At 47.4% G+C, this 25111-nt stretch overlaps 1 protein-coding gene across 30 annotated transcripts in view; it reads right to left on the bottom strand.

The window, feature by feature from the left end:
• PTK2 (protein tyrosine kinase 2) overlaps window positions 1-25111 on the bottom strand; it is a 161894-nt gene that overhangs the window by 75105 nt on the left and 61678 nt on the right. For all 30 annotated transcript variants that reach the window (XM_075270076.1, XM_075270078.1, XM_075270077.1 and 27 more), the window contains 4 exons: window positions 13032-13258; window positions 10193-10359; window positions 9277-9364; window positions 2318-2397 (listed from right to left, as the gene is read on the bottom strand). In XM_075270076.1, the coding sequence (XP_075126177.1) occupies window positions 2318-2397; window positions 9277-9364; window positions 10193-10359; window positions 13032-13226 (530 nt within the window). In that variant the 5' untranslated portion in view covers window positions 13227-13258. The remainder of the gene's footprint in view (window positions 1-2317; window positions 2398-9276; window positions 9365-10192; window positions 10360-13031; window positions 13259-25111) is intronic.

The raw sequence follows: 25111 nt of genomic DNA, 5'->3' as shown, positions 1-25111 counted from the left end.
TATAGTAGTTATATTCTTGTACATAGGAGGTAGTATTATAGTAGTTATATTCTTGTACATAGGAGTAGTATTATAGTAGTTATATTCTTGTACATAGGAGGTAGTATTATAGTAGTTATATTCTTGTACATAGGAGTAGTATTATAGTAGTTATATTCTTGTACATAGGAGCAGTATTATAGTAGTTATATTCTTGTACATAGGAGTAGTATTATAGTAGTTATATTCTTGTACATAGGAGGCAGTATTATAGTAGTTATATTCTTGTACATAGGAGGTAGTATTATAGTAGTTATATTCTTGTACATAGGAGTAGTATTATAGTAGTTATATTCTTGTACATAGGAGCAGTATTATAGGAGTTATATTCTTGTACATAGGAGGTAGTATTATAGTAGTTATATTCTTGTACATAGGAGGTAGTATTATAGTAGTTATTCTTGTACATAGGAGCAGTATTATAGTAGTTATATTCTTGTACATAGGAGGTGGTATTATAGCAGTTATATTCTTGTACATAGGAGGTAGTATTATAGTAGTTATATTCTTGTACATAGGAGTAGTATTATAGTAGTTATATTCTTGTACATAGGAGGTAGTATTATAGTAGTTATATTCTTGTACATAGGAGTAGTATTATAGTAGTTATATTCTTGTACATAGGAGCAGTATTATAGTAGTTATATTCTTGTACATAGGAGCAGTATTATAGTAGTTATATTCTTGTACATAGGAGTAGTATTATAGTAGTTATATTCTTGTACATAGGAGGTGGTATTATAGTAGTTATATTCTTGTACATAGGAGTAGTATTATAGTAGTTATATTCTTGTACATAGGAGCAGTATTATAGGAGTTATATTCTTGTACATAGGAGGTAGTATTATAGTAGTTATATTCTTGTACATAGGAGCAGTATTATAGTAGTTATATTCTTGTACATAGGAGGTGGTATTATAGCAGTTATATTCTTGTACATAGGAGGTAGTATTATAGTAGTTATATTCTTGTACATAGGAGTAGTATTATAGTAGTTATATTCTTGTACATAGGAGGTAGTATTATAGTAGTTATATTCTTGTACATAGGAGTAGTATTATAGTAGTTATATTCTTGTACATAGGAGCAGTATTATAGTAGTTATATTCTTGTACATAGGAGGTGGTATTATAGTAGTTATATTCTTGTACATAGGAGCAGTATTATAGTAGTTATATTCTTGTACATAGGAGTAGTATTATAGTAGTTATATTCTTGTACATAGGAGCAGTATTATAGTAGTTATATTCTTGTACATAGGAGCAGTATTATAGTAGTTATATTCTTGTACATAGGAGTAGTATTATAGTAGTTATATTCTTGTACATAGGAGGTAGTATTATAGTAGTTATATTCTTGTACATAGGAGTAGTATTATAGTAGTTATATTCTTGTACATAGGAGCAGTATTATAGTAGTTATATTCTTGTACATAGGAGTAGTATTATAGTAGTTATATTCTTGTACATAGGAGGTGGTATTATAGTAGTTATATTCTTGTACATAGGAGGTAGTATTATAGTAGTTATATTCTTGTACATAGGAGTAGTATTATAGTAGTTATATTCTTGTACATAGGAGGCAGTATTATAGTCGTTATATTCTTGTACATAGGAGCAGTATTATAGTAGTTATATTCTTGTACATAGGAGTAGTATTATAGTAGTTATATTCTTGTACATAAGGACAGTATTATAGTACATTACTACTACCCTGCAGATAATGCATCACTACAATTCATTACAACAGTCTGCAGCTCTGGGTGTGACTAGAGTACAGGATATGGTGTAACCTGAGCTCAATTAGTATAATATTCCATGATCTGCCCTCATTATGGTTTCAGAAGATTAAGCTGCAGTTCTGTAGAATTTTATGCACCTCAAGACACTTAATCATGGACAGTCAATTAATAACAATTAGGCGACTAGATCTGCAGTTCTCTCTCCTCGCTAGGACTAATGAGCCATAACAATCTGCTTATAAGGCACCTTAAAGTCATAAAGTCTACTCCAATTGTACACGTCCAGATTTTTCAAGCTCACAGTCGAGTGCCCTATAAAAGGACCAACAGAATAATAAAATAGCCAAGATCTGACTCATTTTCACAGCGGTGGTAATGGGGGGCAGATAAGGAGGTCGGGGGGGAGAGCTGCGCACCATGGAGGAAATATCATTACTCAAGTAAATACCAGCGGAGAAGAGCGATTTATCTCGCCGCTCACAGAGCCCGGATCCTCCCAGCTTAGAATATATGTAATAAGTATATTCAGGATATTACCGGATTTCAAGACAGCCGAGCTTCAAGGCAATTTCCTGGTCCACTTGGTCCGCTATCTCCGACATGTAGTCATTTTTCACCTGCAAGACAGTAGGAACAATAGGTTAGAAGAGGAAGGGTCTCAGGAATACCCATTTTGGGGGGTTACTCTCATATCATCTAGTCCAGTGGTCTCTGAGCCGAAATATATCTCCCAGTAGGCCTTTATAGCTGAAGGCCCCTGCCACAGTATTCATAGGGTATGCTGGGAGTTGTAGTTTTGGACATGGCCATTGCTGAAAAGCGTGCAACCCGAGGCTCTGATGAGGGGGGGGGGGGGGGTCCTGAGGCCTTGCTTTAATTCAATCCTGCAACAGAGATCAAAATGGAGCAGAACCCCCCATTGATATCACCATCCAAGTGTATTCACCGACAACACATGCATGCTCGGCTGACTCTGTGTGCAAGTGTACCTGGGATGTGGGAGGAATAGCCGTGAGCCAAATGATCACTCTGTAGTCAGACACGCTGAGCACACGGATAGCAAACGGTGGAAACATGGAAGACCAGCAAGAGATGGAAGTCAATGACGCAGCCAGATATATAGATGTGTAAGAGTCACCATTGTATAGACAACCAGGGGAGCAGAGGGAGACTTGGACCTCCTAAATCTGATCCTGCACTCATTCTATACAGCGACCAATAAACATCCCTGCCAATGTCATCTCAGCGCCACCTAATGGTCACTGTGAACGTATCATCCCGGGCACTCCTAGTACTAGCCGGTTTCTAAAATTGGATGGAAATTGTGTGACCTGGTTGGAATCAATCCAGATCAATCCCAGTCTGGACTGCAGGCTGATACATTGTAACAGATCAGGAGTAGGATGAGCTGACAGGGGATACAACTGTAACAAACCCTCATACAATAAGTATCGTCATGAGACCCCCTCCTCTCTGACGCCTCGCAGACCGCCCCTCCATCATCAGTCAATATGTTGTACAATCATTCAGGAAATTAATCCAGTGCAGGGGTCTATAGTGCAGGGTCAAGGCGCCCCCTCCCCCTCAGACTGGGCACTTACATCTGTTGTCTTATCAGCATAATATGGGGCTGTGGGAAGGAGTGGGGGAGGGCACATCAGTCCTGACCCCAAACCTTAGCCTCCCAGCTGCCACCCTTAGCTGCCATATGCTGCCATCATCTCCTCCATATGGCACAATGGAGGCATCCCATGGATCTGAATGGACAGATGTGTAATACTTCTTTTCCACTGTGGTGGCGCTGCAGGGAAAATGAACACTTCCTGCCAGGCTTCCTTCTTCCTTACAGATGACTTTGCACCCAATGACCCTTCTATCAAGGACTTTTTAAAGTTACTCCTCTTTCCTATGACATAACACTCACTACAACCCGTCATATCATAGGATGGCGCCGTTGAGGCGACTTTTGATCGAGAGCGGAGATCAGGCCCATTGAGGATATTTGAGCCGAGTCATTTTGCAGTTCCCTTGACAATTAAGGAAATAAGTTGTGGGTGCCAGAGATGGGACCCCGTCCGATCACAGTATAAGGGCATATGCTAGCGAATAGCTTCACTGCATGGTATGGGACTGCCCCTTTAAAAGCTTGGGTGACTGATTAAAGGAATTGTCCTCGGAGTTAAAATTGCCTTACTTGATCTGGGATTCTTGATGATGGACCTGGGGGTCATGTGATCAGAACCAGCCCCCGATTTATGGGTCTCTCTGCCCCCTCCACTTATCCCACAGGTACTTTACCTGTGCTATGGGGGTTGGCTTGAATTACCGGTAAGATCAGGGGAGGGGCACAGTGACCCAGGGGTCAGGGGCTGGTCCTGATCATGTGACCCAGGGGATAAGCCCGCAGTTCAAGTAAGGTCGTTTTAACAACCCCTTTAAGGTAGGCACTCACAACCTTCACATCCGGTATCCAGGATAGGGCAGGGGAAGCCATCTTTTTTTTTCCCTCCCAGCCTGTGGTGCTTATTAATACTTGCCAGCAATGATATTCCAGTATAGAGGGAGGCCGGAACCGCAAAGATTTACTACAGTCACTCACGATACGCACCGATAACACAAAGATTTACTACAGTCACTCACGATACGCACCGATAACACAAAGATTTACTACAGTCACTCACAATACACACTGATAACACAAAGATTTACTACAGTCACTCACGATACGCACCGATAACACAAAGATTTACTACAGTCACTCACGATACGCACCGATAACACAAAGATTTACTACAGTCACTCACGATATGCACAACACAAAGATTTACTACAGTCACTCACAATACACACTGATAACACAAAGATTCACTACAGTCACTCACGATATGCACCGATAATACAAAGATTTACTACAGTCACTCAAACATTACCTTGTCTGGTAAATAAAAAGGGGAGGGGATGCAATTGGGGCTGGGTATCTGGGCAGACTTGCTAGGACTGTGCCAGGTTAAATGCCAGGCCCCAGGAGGGTGATAATTGGGCGATGGCTTCCTGTATGAGGACGTAGCAGAGCGTGACCACTACACCGCCGCGTTCTGCCTGGAGGGAGCGCCGCGCCGCTGCTTACAGGACACACAGATTGCTTTACTGCAACTGACATTTATGGTAACTCCACCTGGAATTGAGACAAAAATATTCACACAGAAAACCCCGGGCTGCTCCTTCTTAAAGGGAAAGTCTGCTGTTAGGGTATAGCATCTTGCAAATTGCTGCGGCGCGCAGGCTGTATCCCACAATTCATTGTAAAGATGACTTGGCTCAGTTCCCCAGTACAACAGGGCAGAAGGAGAAACTGCTGAATGTGGTAACAGCAGACACCCCGGCATCAGTGCCCGCACATTACAGGAGAGCCCGCCTGAACGTTGCCAGGCCCCAGCTGTGGGCAGGTCTGACAGCTGCAGGATAGGGGGGTCGTCTACCATCTGCCACCCTCCTCCCATCCTCCGCTCTCCGCACAAGGTCACAGGCTGCTGCACCTTGTCGTTGGATCTTTGCAGTGACCCATTTTTAGCCGCCTGCCCCCCTCCTCGCAGGGTAATTACAGGACTCTGCCCCTTTGAAGCAGACAATGTATGTTGTGGAGCAGGGCCTGGTAATTACAGGGGTCCGGATACTTGTCTATGGAGCCGGCCATTTCTGTCTTGAGCTGTGTGCTTAAGGGGAAAGACTTGATGCATCCTGCTACAGGGAAAGCTGGGTGACCACCATCACAACCCCAACCATGACCATCAAGCTCCTATACCGGACAGATTCCGGGGTCTTGGAAAGCTGAGTGGCAACCCTGTTACTGCCCCCTCTCCCCCAATACGATCCTCATGACTGGCATACGTCCAGGGGATAGGGGGCAGCCTCTGTGTAGCGAGCTTGTTTTTGGGAAAAGTGTGAATTTCCTCCCTGTTATCAGCTCGTCCTTGGTTCTCACACCTTATTCCCATGAGTCACTTCCCCGGCTTTCAGGAATCCCGATAACAGCGAGCGGTCATGAACCTGTCACTATGGAGGACTGCGAGCAGCGACCGGCACGGGCCTCAAACTACGCATCTCCAGTCACAGAACTACACAACTTTCCCAGAACAGAGAATACTGGACTGATGATGAAACCTATTAGGAGTGCCACCCAACTTTCCCAGACCCATGAAGTGAAGAATCTTCCGGTTTATAAATTTCCATCCCTTTCTTACTAGGGAATCCAAGAAGGTCGTGTGTAACTCCTATGGCCACAGAACTGCACGCCACCCAGCTTTCCTAGGAACAGATGACACTAAGAATAATAAGATACTATAACATTCTACCAGATAATAAAGGTTATTCAATGAATTGCTGTAAAATGTCCGTCCTCCTCCTCCTGTTTGGTAAATACCCTGATCCAGTGGCGGCGGCGGACAATGGCGCAGTGTTTACGTGACGTGCACACCCCAGAGAACCTTGAGAAAAGTAAAACGTTGTCGATCGTGAAGCCATTAATATTAGTCATGGAGCAGGTAATATATGATGTATAACGTCAGGTGGAGAGACGTGGGGGAGGGGAGGACGAAGAAACACCAGAGGAGCAATTCACGTGGAAACATGAGCGGTGGCGGCGACCACTTAAGGGAGAAGACGCCTGTTTCCATTTGGAGCAGGCAACCCTGTAACATGGCTAGTCCTGCTCTTAGCTGAGGGTTTGTTACAGTTGTATCCAGTCTAGACAAAGCTCTGTGAGCTAAACGGCCTGGACTGATACATTGTAACAAACTAGCAGAGAGATTTGTGCAGCTGCTGAGGTGTTCAGCACAGAGCAATGTCTGGACTGGATACAACTGTAACAAACCCTCAGCTATGGACAGGGTTAATGCCTCTGAATGGAGACAGGAGGGTTCTCATTCACTGACAGCAAGCAGAGGTCTGGAAAATGTTGGCAAATCGGTAAATGAAGTCTATAAATTCTATAAGGTTCTAATAAAGTCCATGTCCATTAAAGCGGGATTACAGGTCATAAACATATGATGGGTGACGGTCCGAACCTCAGCGCCCCCACCAAGCAGCTGTTTGAAGAGGCCAAAGCCGAAAAGGTCATATTCACTGGTCACATGGCACAACGCCAGCTCAGTCTCATTCAAGTGAATGGGACAGAATGACAATCCCAAGCACGGCCGCTATGAGATATACGGAGCTGTACTTGGAATTCAGTGAAAGGGCCGCAGTACTCCCCCAAACACTGATCGTGGGGGTCCCGGGTAACGTGCAGTGGTCTTGCAGCACCAGGGTCCTTTTCACATGAAGTTTGGTGGATGTTACAGTAAACGCAGCCTTAGGGTGTATTCACAGATCATGTGAAGCAGAAATTTCTGCAACCAAAAATCATTTCCATTCATGTGACCGGGGATATTCCTGCAGCAGGTGCATCAGAATCTACAGGGACCCCGCAGACAGTCCTGCAACAAATCTGCAGTGTGTGAATATAGTCTAGAAGCAGCCGTGACCCCTGAGCCGAGGACGTCGCCGTGACCCCCTGAGCAGAGGACACCGCCGGCGATCAGCATGTCTGCCCCTAGCCTGAGCTGGACTATCCTCATGTGCACTCCCACCCAAAATGGCTGATAACAGAGAACAACAGAGTTCATATCACTGCACAGAAAACAGTGCAAAGGCGGATTTTAGGTGAAGTGCCCCTATAACCTGAAACGACAGCTGATAACAGAAAACAACAGTCTGCATGTCCGCATGGGTTTGGTGAATGACCTGTAAATGAGCGGCCATGGTAAGCGGCCTGCAGTCCTGGTCACATCCTGTGGGTGGCGCAATCTGCGAGTCTACAGAAAGTAATAGACACAGATTATACCCTCAGTAAGTGGCGATATACAAGAATATCCCCTCAGTAAGTCGCAGCACATCTCGTCTGTGGTGCGATATGAGGCGTGAAGGCAAACAGAGGTGCGATCTGCCAGTCTGACCTATGTATACTATATACTCTGCCGGATGGAGCCCATATATATAAGTATATACCACAAACATAGCAACATCACATGAGGAGGACCCAGGCACGATAATAACAGGAGGCAACAGAAGACCCCGATCTACATCCAGGCCTAAAACCTCCCATAGCTGAGGGTTTGTACCCGGTCTAGGAAATCCTCAGTGAGCGAAACGTGCGCTAATACACTGAAGCGAAACCAGCAAGACGGGAACATCTGTGAGAGACATTAAAGGGGGTTAATCAGATCAGTAGGGGAGACAACACCAGCGACCCCACCGGTCAGCTGTTCTTAGGCGATAGATAATGGAGCAGGAAGCAGACAGCTCCGTTCTCTATGTACTGGCCATACGTGGTACTGCAGATCAGCTCTGGCCACTTGAATGAGAACTAAGCTGCAGTAACTCAATTCAGCCAGTACAAAGAGAACGGCGCTGTCTGCTTCCTGCTGCACTGTATGTGTATGAGATGATGGGTGGGGGAGGATGGGTGTTGGACCCTCTTTGATCTGATATTGATGGAGGTTCAGGGGCAGAAAAAGTTTCCGTTCACTGAAAGAACAAACACAAAGTCTAATAGGAAATTGTAGAAGCAAATAGCAGCGCACAGACTAGGCTCCGGCCATGCCTGGCATCTACACAATAGCGCCATCTTACCGCTAGATCCTGCTATTGCGCCCACGTAGTCCAGCAAGCCGAAAGGTGGAGCCAGCACACAACCACATGGAAACGGCCAAATCGCTGCGACAGGTATAGCAGTGTCCGCAACAACTAACGGCACAGCACCATACCGCCCCCTATAGGACCGATCCTAAGGTCAAACGGATATCAATCACCTCCAATTAGACAGTGCCTGGTCACAGGACACCAGGTTGTGAATCTATACATACATTTCCAGAAGGAATAACTGAGGAACAGCAGAGACTTCTATGTCTGTCACATTCTGAAATGAATTTCTCGGTGTTCTGTCATTGTGGGAAAGCTGGGTGTCAAGCAATATGGCGGCCATTACTGCTGCTGAAGGGATCATCTCCCGGCTATACCCGACTACATCCTCGTCTCATTGGTGAAAATAGGGAGAGTTACCATTCAGTACTATGGAAAAGCTGGGTGCCAACCATTCCTATAGCTCGTTTATAACCTGTACAGTGATCCAGGATAGTAGTGGATAACGGCAGGACTGGAGACCCTCTTATTTTGGGGCTGGGGGGGTGACGGTGCTCTGTATAGACACATCGGGCTGAGATCTCACTCAATGTTCTTTATAAACAGCAAATTCTATTTTCCTGCCTTTCCCACAAAAGGTCAATGGAAATCGTCCTCCAGGCCCGGGAGGGGCGGCCATGCGAGGAGAGCGGCGAGTACCTATAGGACGGAGCGGGAGGGATGTAAGCAGCGAGCCCAAGGCGACAGCTCCTCACGTCACACAGCGCCGGCCAGACGTCCGCCATGTTAACCGTTTCAGGAGCAATCCAGTCTCTTACCTGCTGGTAGAAGAAGTTCAGGGTGGGCTTGTCCTCTGTAAACTGGCTCAGGAAGCCTTTGGGCAAATACCGAATTCTCAGCTCGTACCTGGGGAAAGAGAAGCAAATCACATGAGTCGGGAATAAAGACGAGTGATGTGGATTGTAATGTAATTGTAATGTCCGGTGCCATTGGATTCATGGTGCTCTATATAAATATTAATCAATAATAATAGCTGTATTTTTTTACCCCATCAGGTGCACAACCTCGGAAGTGGCCACAACATAACATTATGCGCTCCGCATCCTTCCTGGTTATGATTCTGACATGACAGTAGTCGCACGTCTCGTGCTCCCTGTAATTACTATCTGCCGCACACGTTCCTTCCTTCCCCAGTGCAGCGACTTGTGCAATGCACAACAAATAAATGATGACACGAGGGGCTGGCGGCACTCTATTGATACTAAGTAATCAACGTCATGGCAGTGCGAACAAAGCCAAATTCTATAGGCGAGATCTTGCCCCCGCCAGGACAGACAGACATGGCCTAGACAGGTTTCAGACCCCAGCAGCCATACTCCCTTCTATCTGCCGCTCTGTAAGCTTGCTAACAATTACAGTAAAGTGACTAAGTGATTAACTAGGACTATGATATGGACTATTGCAATCTCTTCACTACTTACCCAGCACAGCGCCATACATCATATAATGGTTGTGCTTAGTATTACAGTTCAACCCCATTCATCTGAAAGAGACTGAGCTGCAGAATGGCCACGTGACTAATGGGTGTGGAGCTAAATGTCGCAGTCGCAGACCACATCTTTAATGATTCAGTGGCCATGTCATGGGTGGCAACAGCAGGAAAGACAAAAGCAACGGTGACCGTCCCTTTAAGGCTGACTGCTAGAGATTTGTAGGTTCACAGCTCTCACTTACTTCCATTCTTCTGGCGGATGGGACTGCTCATATTTCTCTCTGACGTGAGACACCCCCATGTCCGGGTGCAGCCAGTGAACCTCCTCGGAGCGCAGGTGACTCAGGCGTAATCCATATGAAGAGACACATTTCACTTTGTGACTGTCCACGATCTTCTGGATTATTCCCTGGAAAACCAGAACAGACTCCATCACCAATGTTATCCTCTCATAGGAGACATGACCACAGCATTAACCTTTGCAGAGGTAGTTCTAAAATACTCATCTAACACCTCTAACACCAGCCTGAGACCCTCCATGGACGTACTGACCGCACTAAGGAGTAGGAATGAAAAGAATGGCGACCCGTCATCAGTCCCCGAGTCTCTGCTGTATAGGAAGCCATTTATGAAGGCAGAATTCAATGTAATTCAGGAATTTTCTTCCAATCATCAAACAGACCAGAACATGATGAGACTGCCAGAGATACAGACCTCCCAAAATAAGAATTGGGGACTAAGTACACTTTACACTGGTGGGGGTCTCCGCATCTGCATCTACCAATACGATTAAAGGGAATAGGTCAGAGACTGTAAACAAAAAGTAGATCGACCGTTTCCTTTTAAAAAAGGACCTTTAACTAATCCTGAGATACAGCCTGTATTATACTCCAGAGCTGTGCTCACTATTCTGCTGGTGCAGTCACTGTGTACATACATTACATTACTTATCCTGTATTATACTCCAGAGCTGCGCTCACTATTCTGCTGGTACAGTCACTGTGTACATACATTACATTACTTATCCTGTATTATACTCCAGAGCTGCGCTCACTATTCTGCTGGTGCAGTCACTGTGTACATACATTACGTTACTTATCCTGTATTATACTCCAGAGCTGCGCTCACTATTCTGCTGGTACAGTCACTGTGTACATACATTACATTAGTTATCCTGTATTATACTCCAGAGCTGCGCTCTCTATTCTTCTGGTACAGTCACTGTGTACATACATTACATTACTTATCCTGTATTATACTCCAGAGCTGCGCTCACTATTCTGCTGGTACAGTCACTGTGTACATACATTACATTACTTATCCTGTATTATACTCCAGAGCTGCGCTCACTATTCTGCTGGTGCAGTCACTGTGTACATACATTACATTACTTATCCTGTATTATACTCCAGAGCTGCGCTCACTATTCTGCTGGTACAGTCACTGTGTACATACATTACATTACTTATCCTGTATTATACTCCAGAGCTGCGCTCACTATTCTGCTGGTACAGTCACTGTGTACATACATTACATTACTTCTCCTGTATTATACTCCAGAGCTGCGCTCACTATTCTGCTGGTGCAGTCACTGTGTACATACATTACATTACTTATCCTGTATTATACTCCAGAGCTGCGCTCACTATTCTGCTGGTACAGTCACTGTGTACATACATTACATTACTTCTCCTGTATTATACTCCAGAGCTGCGCTCACTATTCTGCTGGTGCAGTCACTGTGTACATACATTACATTACTTATCCTGTATTATACTCCAGAGCTGCGCTCACTATTCTGCTGGTACAGTCACTGTGTACATACATTACGTTACTTCTCCTGTATTATACTCCAGAGCTGCGCTCACTATTCTGCTGGTGCAGTCACTGTGTACACACATTACGTTACTTATCCTGTATTATACTCCAGAGCTGCGCTCACTATTCTGCTGGTGCAGTCACTGTGTACATACATTACATTACTTATCCTGTATTATACTCCAGAGCTGCGCTCACTATTCTGCTGGTACAGTCACTGTGTACATACATTACATTACTTATCCTGTATTATACTCCAGAGCTGCGCTCACTATTCTGCTGGTACAGTCACTGTGTACATACATTACATTACTTCTCCTGTATTATACTCCAGAGCTGCGCTCACTATTCTGCTGGTGCAGTCACTGTGTACATACATTACATTACTTCTCCTGTATTATACTCCAGAGCTGCGCTCACTATTCTGCTGGTGCAGTCACTGTGTACACACATTACGTTACTTATCCTGTATTATACTCCAGAGCTGCGCTCACTATTCTGCTGGTGCAGTCACTGTGTACATACATTACATTACTTATCCTGTATTATACTCCAGAGCTGCGCTCACTATTCTGCTGGTGCAGTCACTGTGTACATACATTACATTACTTATCCTGTATTATACTCCAGAGCTGCGCTCACTATTCTGCTGGTACAGTCACTGTGTATATACATTACATTACTTATCCTGTATTATACTCCAGAGCTGCGCTCACTATTCAGTCACTGTGTACATTACATTGAGGTACTATACCTCCTCCAATATTGCTCTCCTGGCAGTGACCTTCAGGCCAGATACTCCAGACAATCTCTGCCCATCTGAGGAGTCAGTTACTATTTCGGGATATAGCAGAGCCCGGTGAGCGCAGCCTTGAGTTTTCGTTGGAAAGGCGACAGAATAAACGTGAAAGAATTCAGCACAGCAGACAAAAAGAAAAGAGCCGAAGCCGAAGGGAGCAGAGGCGTGAATTACAGGGGCTATCAGAGCACCAAGGACATAAATCATGTTTACAGCTGACAGGAGGACAACAGGGGGCGGCAGACGCTACTTTTGGGTTACTACCAGTGATAAAATCTACTAAAGAGTCGGCAGAGGTGCAGAATATTGGGCGAGACGTCTCCAAATACTCACCCAGCACAGGACAGACCTAATAACTACACTCAGCCATTTGCTAGTTCTATCCACATCGGAGAAAGTTGAGTGACCACCATCTTTTATACGTCAGGGCTGTCACCCAGCTTTCTGAGGGGTCATCAGCTTACCCTAACATCGGTGGCGTCCCCGTGCCGGATATTGCTGGCCCACGTTGCTGGTTCACTGTTTGTTTCGAAGTAGTGGAAGACTTTTAAGACTCTTTCGATGGTCCCCGGGGATCGCTCCATACCGGCGCTCAGGCGAGACTTGGCGTTTGAACTCGGCGTGTGGTTTAGGTTCGGGTCCAGGTAAGCCGCGGCCATGCTCTTGCTGGATGCTAAGTGTCTGTCATATTCTGCAAGAGAAAGCAAAGGCATAACTACATGACCAAGCATCGGGGGGCGCTGTGATAGTGAGGGCAGTACAGCAGGAAGACACAGAATGGGTTAAATCGACAAGGTTTCCTCCAAGCAGGAGATTAAGGTCTCTCTGGTCACATCATGTGCTGCAGACGTCCTTGCAGGGAGCCACATATCTGCAACAGTCTGATCCTCATCAAGACGTGACGCTCTGCAGGAACGAGATGAAGCCCGTTATCCAGCACTCGCAGATTATTACACCCTGACCAGATGTCTGCGGACGCCGATAAAGGGGCAGTCATCTGTATTCTGCAAGATTCAGTCTATGAATGTGGAGGGGTCGGGCAAGCAGCACTTCTGTCCCCAGGTGAGGGGTCGCATATTCGGAATCAGCACCAGCCGCTGCACCTCCTCCTACGTGTACGGGGGCCGGCAGATTAGATCATTGTTATAGTGAGGGAGGGGGCCTATCACAACCCAGAAACCCAAAGGATAAGCCAAAATATAACCCCAGTGAGCCCCCTTTAAAGAAGCTGTACAGTATGAGAGAAACATGGCGCCATCTCTGTCCATAGGTTGTGCCTGGAATTACAGGCCAACCCCATTCATTGCAAGCCTTGGATAGGTGGGGCGCAGCTTTGGGATTTTCTAATCCTGGATAAACCCTTTAAGGCCGGACCTCTGACATAGAAGCCCAAGGCTTGTGAAATTGCTACATCTACAGATAGGGGGCGCACAGAGATCCTGAGATACAGTATACAGCAGGCGGTATATAAGCGTGTAACACACCTGACAGATATAGTTGGGATCAGCGTTTCTTGTATAGTCTGTTATATCAGCAGACAATCGGCCGGAACGTGCAGCCAAGGATTACTCCTATAATCCGGGGTCCTAAATCCCCCCGCCATCTGGAGGTCCGGCCTGCAATGTTTACACGCTGCAGTCGCAGGAGACCGTCCATGTTCTGCTAGTGAGAGACAACAGATTTGGGAGGTACAAGGCCCGACCCCAGCGCTCTCCATAGGGTTCTATGATGAACCCAGGACCAAGGCGTCCGGATGATACAACCAGAATCCAGAGGTCAAAGAGCGTCTCACTGACTGTGAAGGTCAATTGTTCTCTGTTATCAGCCCGATAAAGCTAGAGAGAATTTAAAGGGGTTCCAGTGACGTCACGTCCATTGGTCACATGGCTATGCTGCGGCTCAGTCCTACTGAAATGAATAGGGCTGTATCAAGAACAGCCGCTATAGGATGTGGTCACAACAAGGGGGCGCTGTGCTTGTGTCATTGAGGGAGCCCCTCTAACTACAGTCTGACTACCAGTGGCTGACAACATGTAAAAACATTCAACCCCATGTACCGAAGACCCGACCCATGTCCAGTCATGAACCCGGGAAAATGGTGGCGAGTGGTGACGTGGCTGTAAGAGGCCGGAGGTTACTTGCATTCCCCATGATGTCCTGGAAATTTGACAATTAGGTGAAAAATTTTCCCTTGTCAAAGGGGTGTGTCCTAACGGAGTCCATAAAGGACTGCTCAGACCCAGTCCTTTCAGGAAGAACAACAGAGGAACATCTCAATGTAGGATTTCCAGGATGGATCCTGGTTACTTTCCTACCCGGTGCGTCCATAGGCAGGTTTTATATACAAACCATGTGACCAGACAGGAGAGGTGAGGGGTCCTCTTTGAGGAGGGGGTTCACCATGTCTGAGGACGTCTCGCCGCCCCTCCCCCCCATTCTTCTGATAACTTTGGTTCAGTGACTATAGAGGATGGGATAATTCCGGCGGCGTCCTAGTTCGCACCCCCTCCATACTCCCCCCCCCCCTTCCCTCTCGTTGCTCAGGCAGCCGGTCCGCGCAGGGGTAATGAATTTAGACTGATTAAAACAATTAGGCACCTTCCATGGGGAGACGCGGGAAGATTCCTGAGGAGGAAAGAAAGGCTTCATTATCCTTCCACAATGCTCACCTCTTCTGGGGACTGACCTACTTCCCGAAATAATCACTCACCACCGCCCGGGAAACTGACAAACTTTCTGAAGCAATGACCCCCGAGAGCACGAGGAGTCCCCCCCCAAATAACCCCCCTGATCGCCACCGCCGGAGGACACGGACTGAGGTCACGGGCGAGGGTTTTGTGGCCTAATTTTCCGTGGAAAAAGAGGGGGCAGGTGACAAATGGCAGCAGGTGGGGACCAGCAATGAAGGAGTCAATGTACTCTCCTGAAATACTCTGTGCTGCTGGGGTCCCGGATTCTTCCACAGGTCCCTGCCCCCCACCCACACACATACAAGAGCCGTACGGTTCACTCCTAAAATATTTTGACATTGCCCATATCAAGTGCAAGTCTCCTCTACTGAAATACTCTGTGCTGCTGGGAACCTTGCTCCTTCTATGCAACTCCCAGTCTCTGGCCTCCCACATTTCCCTCTTAAAATACTCTGTGCTGCTGGGGAATGGATTTCTCTCTATATGTATGGTCACTCCCAGACTGTGCCGTAGCACAAGTTTTCCACACTGTTCCCCTGAAATACTCTGCACTGCTAGGGATCCACTACATAACCTTTGGGCTTCCAGTGTCACGTGACCCAATCCAATGCACCTCTATGGTCCTGAACCACCAGAGTCACAGAGACGTGTCGTACGATGGGACACATCGTCGTGTAGCCCTAGCACAGATCTGTGGACACCCCCTCCCCCAATGTCTGCACTCTGCTCCCCTAAAATACTCTTTAATTTGCCTGCACACACATTTCCAGGTAGTGACCGTCTCCTCCACACACCCCGCACAATCCTGCACCACATCTGGGCTTGGTGCAGCCGTCCCCGACATGACAGGACCTGCAGTTTAATAGTCACAGTTCAGACGCTGCTCCCTCCATTTAACTCCTTGTGTCCTGGCGAGCATGCTGATACCTGTAGTGGCCTACGAGCAACACAAGCAGTTGCTGAAATTGGGGGTTGGATCTGTAAATGGCATTAGTTGGGTGCAATGATCCAAAGGGGGGGGGGGGGGAACAAGGGTTTCAATGCAAATCTGCTCCAGCACCCCCAGCAAGCAGGTCACGCAGTCTAACCTGTGGCTCTCCAGCTCTTGGAAACTACAAGTCCTGGCGTGTAAGCAGCTGTCTGGGCATGCTGGGAGTTGTAGTTTTGCAATTGCTGAAGTGCTGTAGGATGGGACCAATGCAGTGTATTATATAATGCCTCGACTGTTTGCAACAATGTATCAGCCCGGCAGATATGTATCAGCTTTGAGTCTGGGTGGTTTATTTCTCAGAGGGTTTAGACCGGATACAATTGTAACAAACAGTCAGCTGTATGAAAGGGATATCCCTGTGTCACTTTATGGCAGCAACCGAGTCCCATTCAAATGAATGGGGCTGAGCTGCAATACTAGGCACAGCCACTAGGATATGTATGGTGCACTGCTTGGTAGCCAGTAAAGCCATCCCAACCAGTTATGTGGCAGTCCCGGGTGACCAATCCCAACCAATCTATCCTAAGGAGAGGTCATCCATTGATAGTCCTAGGAAGCCCCTTTAAAGTCTGCATATGTTCGGGGGTCTTGCATATAACGTGCGCCTCCTACAGTCACAGATACTTATCTGCAAGCTTTATGTGCTGGAAAAAATGTCAGCTCTGAAGTAACAGAAGGAAAGGGAAAGCTGATGAGTCAGTGCACGCAGTGCGGGTGTCAGGGCGAGGAGAAGGGGGTGACCGGGTCACACTCGCCCTCTCATGGATACATCAATGTACAGTACACACACACACACTGTATCGAGGCTCACATGTGAAACAGTCACAGGCGTGTAAAGACACGAAGAAGGAAATTCCAGCTCTGCCTGTCAGGTCAGTAACGCTCCGAGAGCAATGGATGAGGCAGGAACCCTCAGCACCAACAGATGACCCCTGGGGGAGAGGTGAGGGGCTGATAACCCCAAAACTCGACAATAGTGCAGCAGTGTTATAAGAGGAGTGGCAGATATCATGTAGGACATGGCCGCCACCAGTCTGAATGGGAGCCATATACAATAATTTATAGAAGGGCACAAGTTTGGATTTAGCAGAAAGGTGAAATTTGCCCCAAAAATCTCTTTCAAATAACCCGGAGGAGCAGGACCGTGTACAGGTTATGGGAGCGCCCAGGCTGGACTGCTAGGACCGTGTACAGGTTATGGGAGCGCCCAGGCTGGACTGCTAGGACCCTGCACAGGTTATGGGAGCGCCCAGGCCGGACTGCTAGGACCGTGCACAGGTTATGGGAGTGCCCAGGCCAGACTGCTAGGATCATGCACAGGTTATGTGAGAGCCCAGGCAGGACTGCTAGAACTGTGCACAGGTTATGGGAGCGCCCAGGCAGGACTGCTAGAACTGTGCACAGGTTATGTGAGCGCCCAGGCTGGACTGCTAGAACTGTGCACAGGTTATGGGAGTGCCCAGGCCAGACTGCTAGGATCGTGCACAGGTTATGTGAGAGCCCAGGCCGGACTGCTAGGACCGTGCACAGGTTATGGGAGTGTCCAGGCCGGACTGCTAGAACTGTGCACAGGTTATGTGAGCGCCCAGGCCGGACTGCTAGGACCGTGCACAGGTTATGGGAGCGCCCAGGCCGGACTGCTAGGACCGTGCACAGGTTATGGGAGCGCCCAGGCCGGACTGCTAGGACCCTGCACAGGTTATGGGAGCGCCCAGGCCGGACTGCTAGGACCGTGCACAGGTTATGTGAGTGTCCAGGCCGGACTGCTAGGATCGTGCACAGGTTATGGGAGCGCCCAGGCCAGACTGCTAGGATCATGCACAGGTTATGGGAGAGCCCAGGCCGGACTGCTAGGACCGTGCACAGGTTATGGGAGTGTCCAGGCCGGACTGCTAGGACCGTGCACAGGTTATGTGAGCGCCCAGGCCGGACTGCTAGGACCGTGCACAGGTTATGCGAGTGCTCAGGCCGGACCACTAGGACTGTGCACAGGTTATGTGAGCGCCCAGGCCGGACTGCTGAGACTATGCAGCCTCTGCATGCTACCAATGAACAGGAACATTGTATATGTCCAACAGTGGAAAACTTGACGTACCCCAATACTTATTCACAGCTGAGAGTCTGCAACAGTTGCATCCAATGTGGTTACAACAGATCTCAATGGACCGCCCTGCCTTAGGGGATCAGTTATTGTTTGCACCAGATTTCAGGACTATGGCTGCATCAGTGGCATAAACCCGAATCTTAAAATGCAGATGTGAATAGAGCCTAAAACCTGCCTGCATGTGGAGTGCTGACAAAGGGATAACTGTAATACTGCCCCTCCCCCCACGCACCAGTAAGAGTGTATTGGCTGGTCCAGTAACCCAGGACACTGGTAAATGACACATTGGACCTCGGCTGGTGCCAGGACTGTGCCCGCTCGCACCTCTGCCTGTGGCCCTTTATCAGGGTGGGGTTCCGATGCCGGAGCTGTGGTCTGGCATCTTTAAGGTTAATTGTGCATGTCCCCTGTCTGTCCCTAGGGCTGTGTTCTCATGATGTAACTCCGTGCACCACAAAAAGCACAGGTTCCCACCATTCAGGAGGGAATGCACCTGCGTCACATCTATGCGGGGAGGGGAGGGGACAACCTTCCTCAAAATTGAGGTCACCTTTCTTTCCAGGTCAGTGTAAATGTCCGTCGACATCAGGAGTCTTTAGGGCCGTGTACACGGATTCTGCCGCCTATTCTATTACATGGCAGGGATTGGAGCAGGACGTGGGAAGAATAAGCGCCCGCTCGGTCTCACCATGGATTTAGATGCGGAGTCCACAGCTCGGGCCCCTATCATTAGGGCCCATCAGGCGGAGGTCTGCCTTATATTCCTCTGCATATCCCATAGTATGAACAAGCCCTTACAGTGACCCCGGCATCAGGGGGGTTCAGTCTCTTACCACGGTAGTGCAATGGTTTGCAAAGCAGCTGTATACACAAACCAGGAGCCATCAGGAGGCAAAACTACTTGCAAAGTTTCATCAAATCGTATTTAGAGATCTACCTATAAAAAAAACGAATTTTTTTTTGGTTGTTGCTTGCTGTCACAGAATGAAACCCTTCCACGTTTAGCACCACAGACGGTATCGCTCTCCTTCCACGGTCGGGCCTCGTCCATGTGTTTCATCGATCTGTGCGGGATCCTTTTTTATTTCTCACAAATCCATTTATCTGAATACTCCCAATAGTCTGATCCATTAAGAGAAAGCAGCAAGCTCTAATATTTTATACCGTGCATGGTTGCAGACGTGTGTGTTGTGAGCAGGGCTTCGTTACAATGTATCAGTCAGGGCAAACCTCTCTGAGCCGCTGCAATGCACCCCGGTATTCAATGTCACAGGGCGCAGACCCCCCAAGTGTACGGCCGAGACACAAAGGGTTAACTCAATATGGACTAATAGGGGTACGTCACTTAAACCCCCGACCAGGGCCACATAACACCTCCCCAGAATGAGGACGCCCGTCCTGCCCCAATCCCAGGATGCAGGTCACAAGTTTAAGGGCAGCATCACAAAGGGGTCACTGATCTGTTGCCATGATAACAGGGATTTAAGGAAGGCGACAGAATTACTCGGGAGCCTGCCATAATCCTATCTGACAAGTGCAGAACAGCAGGGAGCTCCGCAGGGAGGAGGATTTGGCTGTAAGTGCTGGAAAGGGTTAACCAAGTGTCATGGCGCAGGAGGACGTAGTGCTTGGTCCGGGTGTAAATAATGCATGGACAGAGGTATATAGTGCTGGGATAGAAAGTGCATTCATATTTCATCCCCCTCCCCCCGGGGCACTAATACACCCCTACCATTATAATCAGTGCTAACCGCGACGGCCCGGATCACATCCGCGGGGTTAGGTCAGGCATGAAGATACAGCAATGACCCCCCCCAGACACAGTCCGTACATGTGATGGGGTTTCAGCAGCCACTTAACAGCTTCACAAATATCAACATCAAGTCTGCCGGGTGTGAACATCCACTGACAACCTCATACAGGCGCAGGACGTGCTGCAAAATATCAGGGAGCTCAGGGACATAACCCCATGGTGTATCCCAGATAGGGGACGCGATCTGTCCAGAGCTGCAGCTGCACCGAGGGTCTGCACTGCCCAATAATAAGAGCTGGGGGTCCCCAAGAACCAGCCCTAATGGATATTTACTAGCAGAATCTGCTGTCATGGCCCCATCTATCTGAATGATCCAAGCAGAAAGCAAACCATTCAGATGAATAGAATAGACGATAGTTACTGCCGTGTGTGAATAGGACAACAGAGGAGAAGCGAGTATTGTCCAGTGCAGGAGAGATACAGCAGCCATGGAGCCGGTATATAGTCACAGGGTCACCCAGGCCACACAGACCTGCACAGCCCCCGCTCACTGCTCCAGACATCGTGCAATACAAAATCAGCTATAAGATCAGAATAAAGCAGACAGGGCGCACACACCATCTGTGCAATAGACAGAGGCCACTATGGCATCCACTACTACCTCTAAGGCCCCATTCACACAGCTGAATCTAACACATCGCAGCATCGGGGTGCTGAAAATAAAAACAAGTGTCCTGCACAATCTTTCCTTGGAGTCTGCAGCTCAAAAATCCCCACAGGCCAGAAGATGAGGAGGTACCCGAGGATGTTGGCCACGGGGCCCTTACTAAGGCCTCTGGTACACAAGCCTGCACACAGGGTGTCCTCGGGGGGCAAATACTAAACATGGAACACAAACTAGACATTGGTGGTCGCCTGGATTACAACATCCACTTCTGTGCACCCTGTTAGAAGTTAAAGGGGTTTTCTGGGACTTGTCTATTGAGGACCTGGTCATGTGATCCCTGGGGGTCTGACATCCAGGACCCCCACCCAGTTACTCGGCTTTCAGGCAAGTACTGCGGCCTCTTCACTGGACTACCAGCACAGCGTCCTACAGTGAAGATTCACTTGAATGGGACTGAGCTGCGGCTATTCCATGTAACTGATGAACAGGACGTCAACGAAACAAGTAAAAATCTGCAGCACTTATGAGCACCATTGCCCCTACAAGCACTTGAACTGCAGGGGTCCCGTGTGTTGGACCCCCACCATACACAGATTGAAGAACTTTTGCATGGTTAGGTTATCAGACTCTGAGCAGGCGGGGGCCATGTGTTCAGGATCCTCGCTTCCTGTATTTGGAAGGACACTGTAATTCTTCATTTCTCCTATGGAGACGCTGCAGGGAAACAGGACACTACCTGCCAGGCTGCCGATCCCTGGAGGTCCCAGCAGGGGGCACTTTATGGTTTACAGATTGTTAAATACCCCCTTTAAAGAGAATGTCCAGAGAGGAGAACCCACTTGTACAAAGAAGATTTTGCTGCAAAAATTTCTGCAACCAAAATCTATTCCATTCCCCTGAATCTGGTTGTGTCTTAGAGGACACGTGTTAATACGACCTGTGTGAACACGCTCTTACGCTCTCGGATCATTATCAATCATTTGTGCGGTCTCTATATTGAGGAATCCACAGAGGGTTTTATTGCAGCTTTCCATATTATCTGGGGATAGACCCAGGGCCGAGGATATACTATATACTATATATATTACCAGACACTGATCGTATCCTTCCATGTATCTGTCTCCTCAGCAGCTGTTACACACGGTCAATGCGTCCCAATACAAACATGGAGAGAAAAATGGAGCAGGAGGGGGGGCAGGGGAGAAATAATGAGAAATGGCAGACAGGACGCCGGAGCGGCCGGTGATCACTGCAAAGACAGAAAGCTTCATGAAAACGTACGCGGTGCTGCAACAGGCGCAGTAATGGCTTCTCCAGCGCACACAGCTTTCCTAGCACCAGACAAAACATAAAACCACCAAACAGAGGGCACCACGGGGTCAGCCAGTGACCTGGTGTATATGGGGGGGGGGGGGAGGACAATACCCCTGGGCAGATATTATGGTGTATACACTAGACCATGAAGGGTAACACCGCCCTCATCACAGAACCTTGCCACTGCCTAACCTAGTATCAGCCCATGGATAGAGCACAGCGCCCCCTCTTGTTCCAGGTCATAGATTGAGAGTGTATGGAGAAAACAGGACTAACTATAAAAACGTAGCAAGATACCAGCGGTGTATGGGGGAGGGGTGCACCTCTGAACCCCTCTAGCTCCGATCCCCTGTAAGAAAATGATCAGACCACAAATAGACACATTTGTTATAACGCACACCTCCCCGTAGGAGACAAATCTCTACAATGGTCTCCAAGAACATGGCGCCTGTAATACGGACCATAATACTGCATACTGTGAGATTGGCACCCTGCACGATTATGGCCATCTAAATTTCCACTTTTGGGATTTCTGAAAAGAATAGAAGAATCACCCCAGGATGCCAAAAGGAAAAAGAAGGGGGGAGGGGCACAAATTGGCTCCAAACATTACAGAAATGGAGAAGATCTAGAAAATAAAGGACACAATATACACCAACAGCCAATCCCACCCTGACCCCGACTTCTCACACCGGGGATCCTCATAAAGCAGAAAGTCCGCGGCGGTTTCCTACTTTATGAAAAGCGCTGCGGGAAAAACCACTGTGCTTTCCTGCAGCTGCAATACCAAGCACAGCCACTTAACAACATACGGCGCTGTGCCAGCAAAGCAGTAAGGAGACCACAGCACCTTCAGTCAGCTGACCGGCGGGATTTCCGGTGTCAGACCCCCACCATTCTGATATCAATGGCTTATGGTAAGGGCAGGTGTTTAACATCATGGTCCCCTTTAATGCACAGCTTCATCTAAGCCATCCAGATCTCTACAGGGGACGTTCATACAGCAACAAGACACATTGGGGAGATCGGTGGTGCATTTTATGGCCTTTACACAAGTGGCGCCCCCTATGCCCTGCACAGAAGCCGTCTCAATAATGTGCATTTATGTTACAGGACAGCTATGGAGAGGGCCGAAGGTTTGCTCTCGCCTGCTGGAGTTCCACTTTAAATCTTCTAGTGTCATTCATGTTGTGCCTCCTCCAGGTTCTCCGCTCCTCAGATCACAGCGGGATAAAACCAGTAGATAAACAGACCATATTTCATCCGTCCTCACAAAAGAAGTGTTGAGAGAAAATGAGGCTGGACTGAACGTGAAGGAATAAAACAAACATGTGAGCCGGTTACACAGATCCTCCTATGGACCAGGATCCAAAACAAGCAAAGGCTGGAGAAGCCTCCGTAAACTGTGGCGAACATTAACCCCTGCACCGACAACCAGCACCAATGGCCTGTATTATACTCCAGAGCTGAACTCACTATTCTGCTGGTGTAGTCACTGTGTACATACATTACATTCCTTATCCTGTATTATACTCCAGAGCTGCGCTCACTATTCTGCTGGTGCAGTCACTGTGTACATACATTACATTACTTATCCTGTATTATACTCCAGAGCTGCGCTCACTATTCTGCTGGTACAGTCACTGTGTACATACATTACATTACTTATCCTGTATTATACTCCAGAGCTGCGCTCACTATTCTGCTGGTGCAGTCACTGTGTACATACATTACATTACTTATCCTGCATTATACTCCAGAGCTGCGCTCACTATTCTGCTGGTACAGTCACTGTGTACATACATTACATTACTTATCCTGTATTATACTCCAGAGCTGCGCTCACTATTCTGCTGGTGCAGTCACTGTGTACATACATTACATTACTTATCCTGTATTATACTCCAGAGCTGCGCTCACTATTCTGCTGGTGCAGTCACTGTGTACATACATTACATTACTTAGTAATCACTTTGGGGTAGGGAACAGGGAAAAAATATTCAGCCACCAGCAGCAATAACCAAAATCGGATCAAATGATGACCATTCCACTTAACTTTCCTTAAGATGCCGGGTATCGCACGGAACTGACTCCTTCGGCTTGGAGCTGTAAGTATGCAGATCGTTCGAGAAATAGAACCAGCGTAGCCCCGTTAGGAAAGGTAAAACTCTTCTTTATTTAATCCATGAAAAATGTAATACACGCATGTGAAAATATAGAAACTGCGCCAGACTGACGCGTTTCGGATAATGGTATCCTTTCTCAAAGTCTAGTCTGACTAGACTTTGAGAAAGGATACCATTATCCGAAACGCGTCAGTCTGGCGCAGTTTCTATATTTTCACATGCGTGTATTACATTTTTCATGGATTAAATAAAGAAGAGTTTTACTTTTCCTAACGGGGCTACGCTGGTTCTATTTCTCGAACGATCTGCATTACATTACTTACCCTGTATTATACTCCAGAGCTGCGCTCACTATTCTGCTGGTGCAGTCACTGTGTACGTACATTACATTACTTATCCTGTATTATACCCCAGAGCTGCGCTCACTATTCTGCTGGTACAGTCACTGTGTACATACATTACATTACTTATCCTGTATTATACCCCAGAGCTGCACTCACTATTCTGCTGGTGCAGTCACTGTGTACATACATTACATTACTTATCCTGTATTATAACCCAGAGCTGCGCTCACTATTCTGCTGGTGCAGTCACTGTGTACATACATTACATTACTTATCCTGTATTATACTCCAGAGCTGCGCTCACTATTCTGCTGGTGCAGTCACTGTGTACGTACATTACATTACTTATCCTGTATTATACTTCAGAGCTGCGCTCACTATTCTCAGGTTCTTTGAGCAGACACGTTGCAGCGCGAGACAATAAACCTCCATCACTTTTCCACCATAGACTCTTTGGTTTGCCGCCTGGTTTTTGTAGTTTCCTTTTCCCATTGGTCAGCGCCCTACGTCTATACTGGTGCGGTCTTATACATCTTGTCTAGTATATTCTTGCAC

This window comes from Leptodactylus fuscus, chromosome 4, assembly GCF_031893055.1.
Source record: "Leptodactylus fuscus isolate aLepFus1 chromosome 4, aLepFus1.hap2, whole genome shotgun sequence".
In the NCBI taxonomy this organism is placed as follows: Eukaryota; Metazoa; Chordata; class Amphibia; order Anura; family Leptodactylidae; genus Leptodactylus; species Leptodactylus fuscus.
This window is presented reverse-complemented; position numbering and strand designations above follow the sequence as displayed.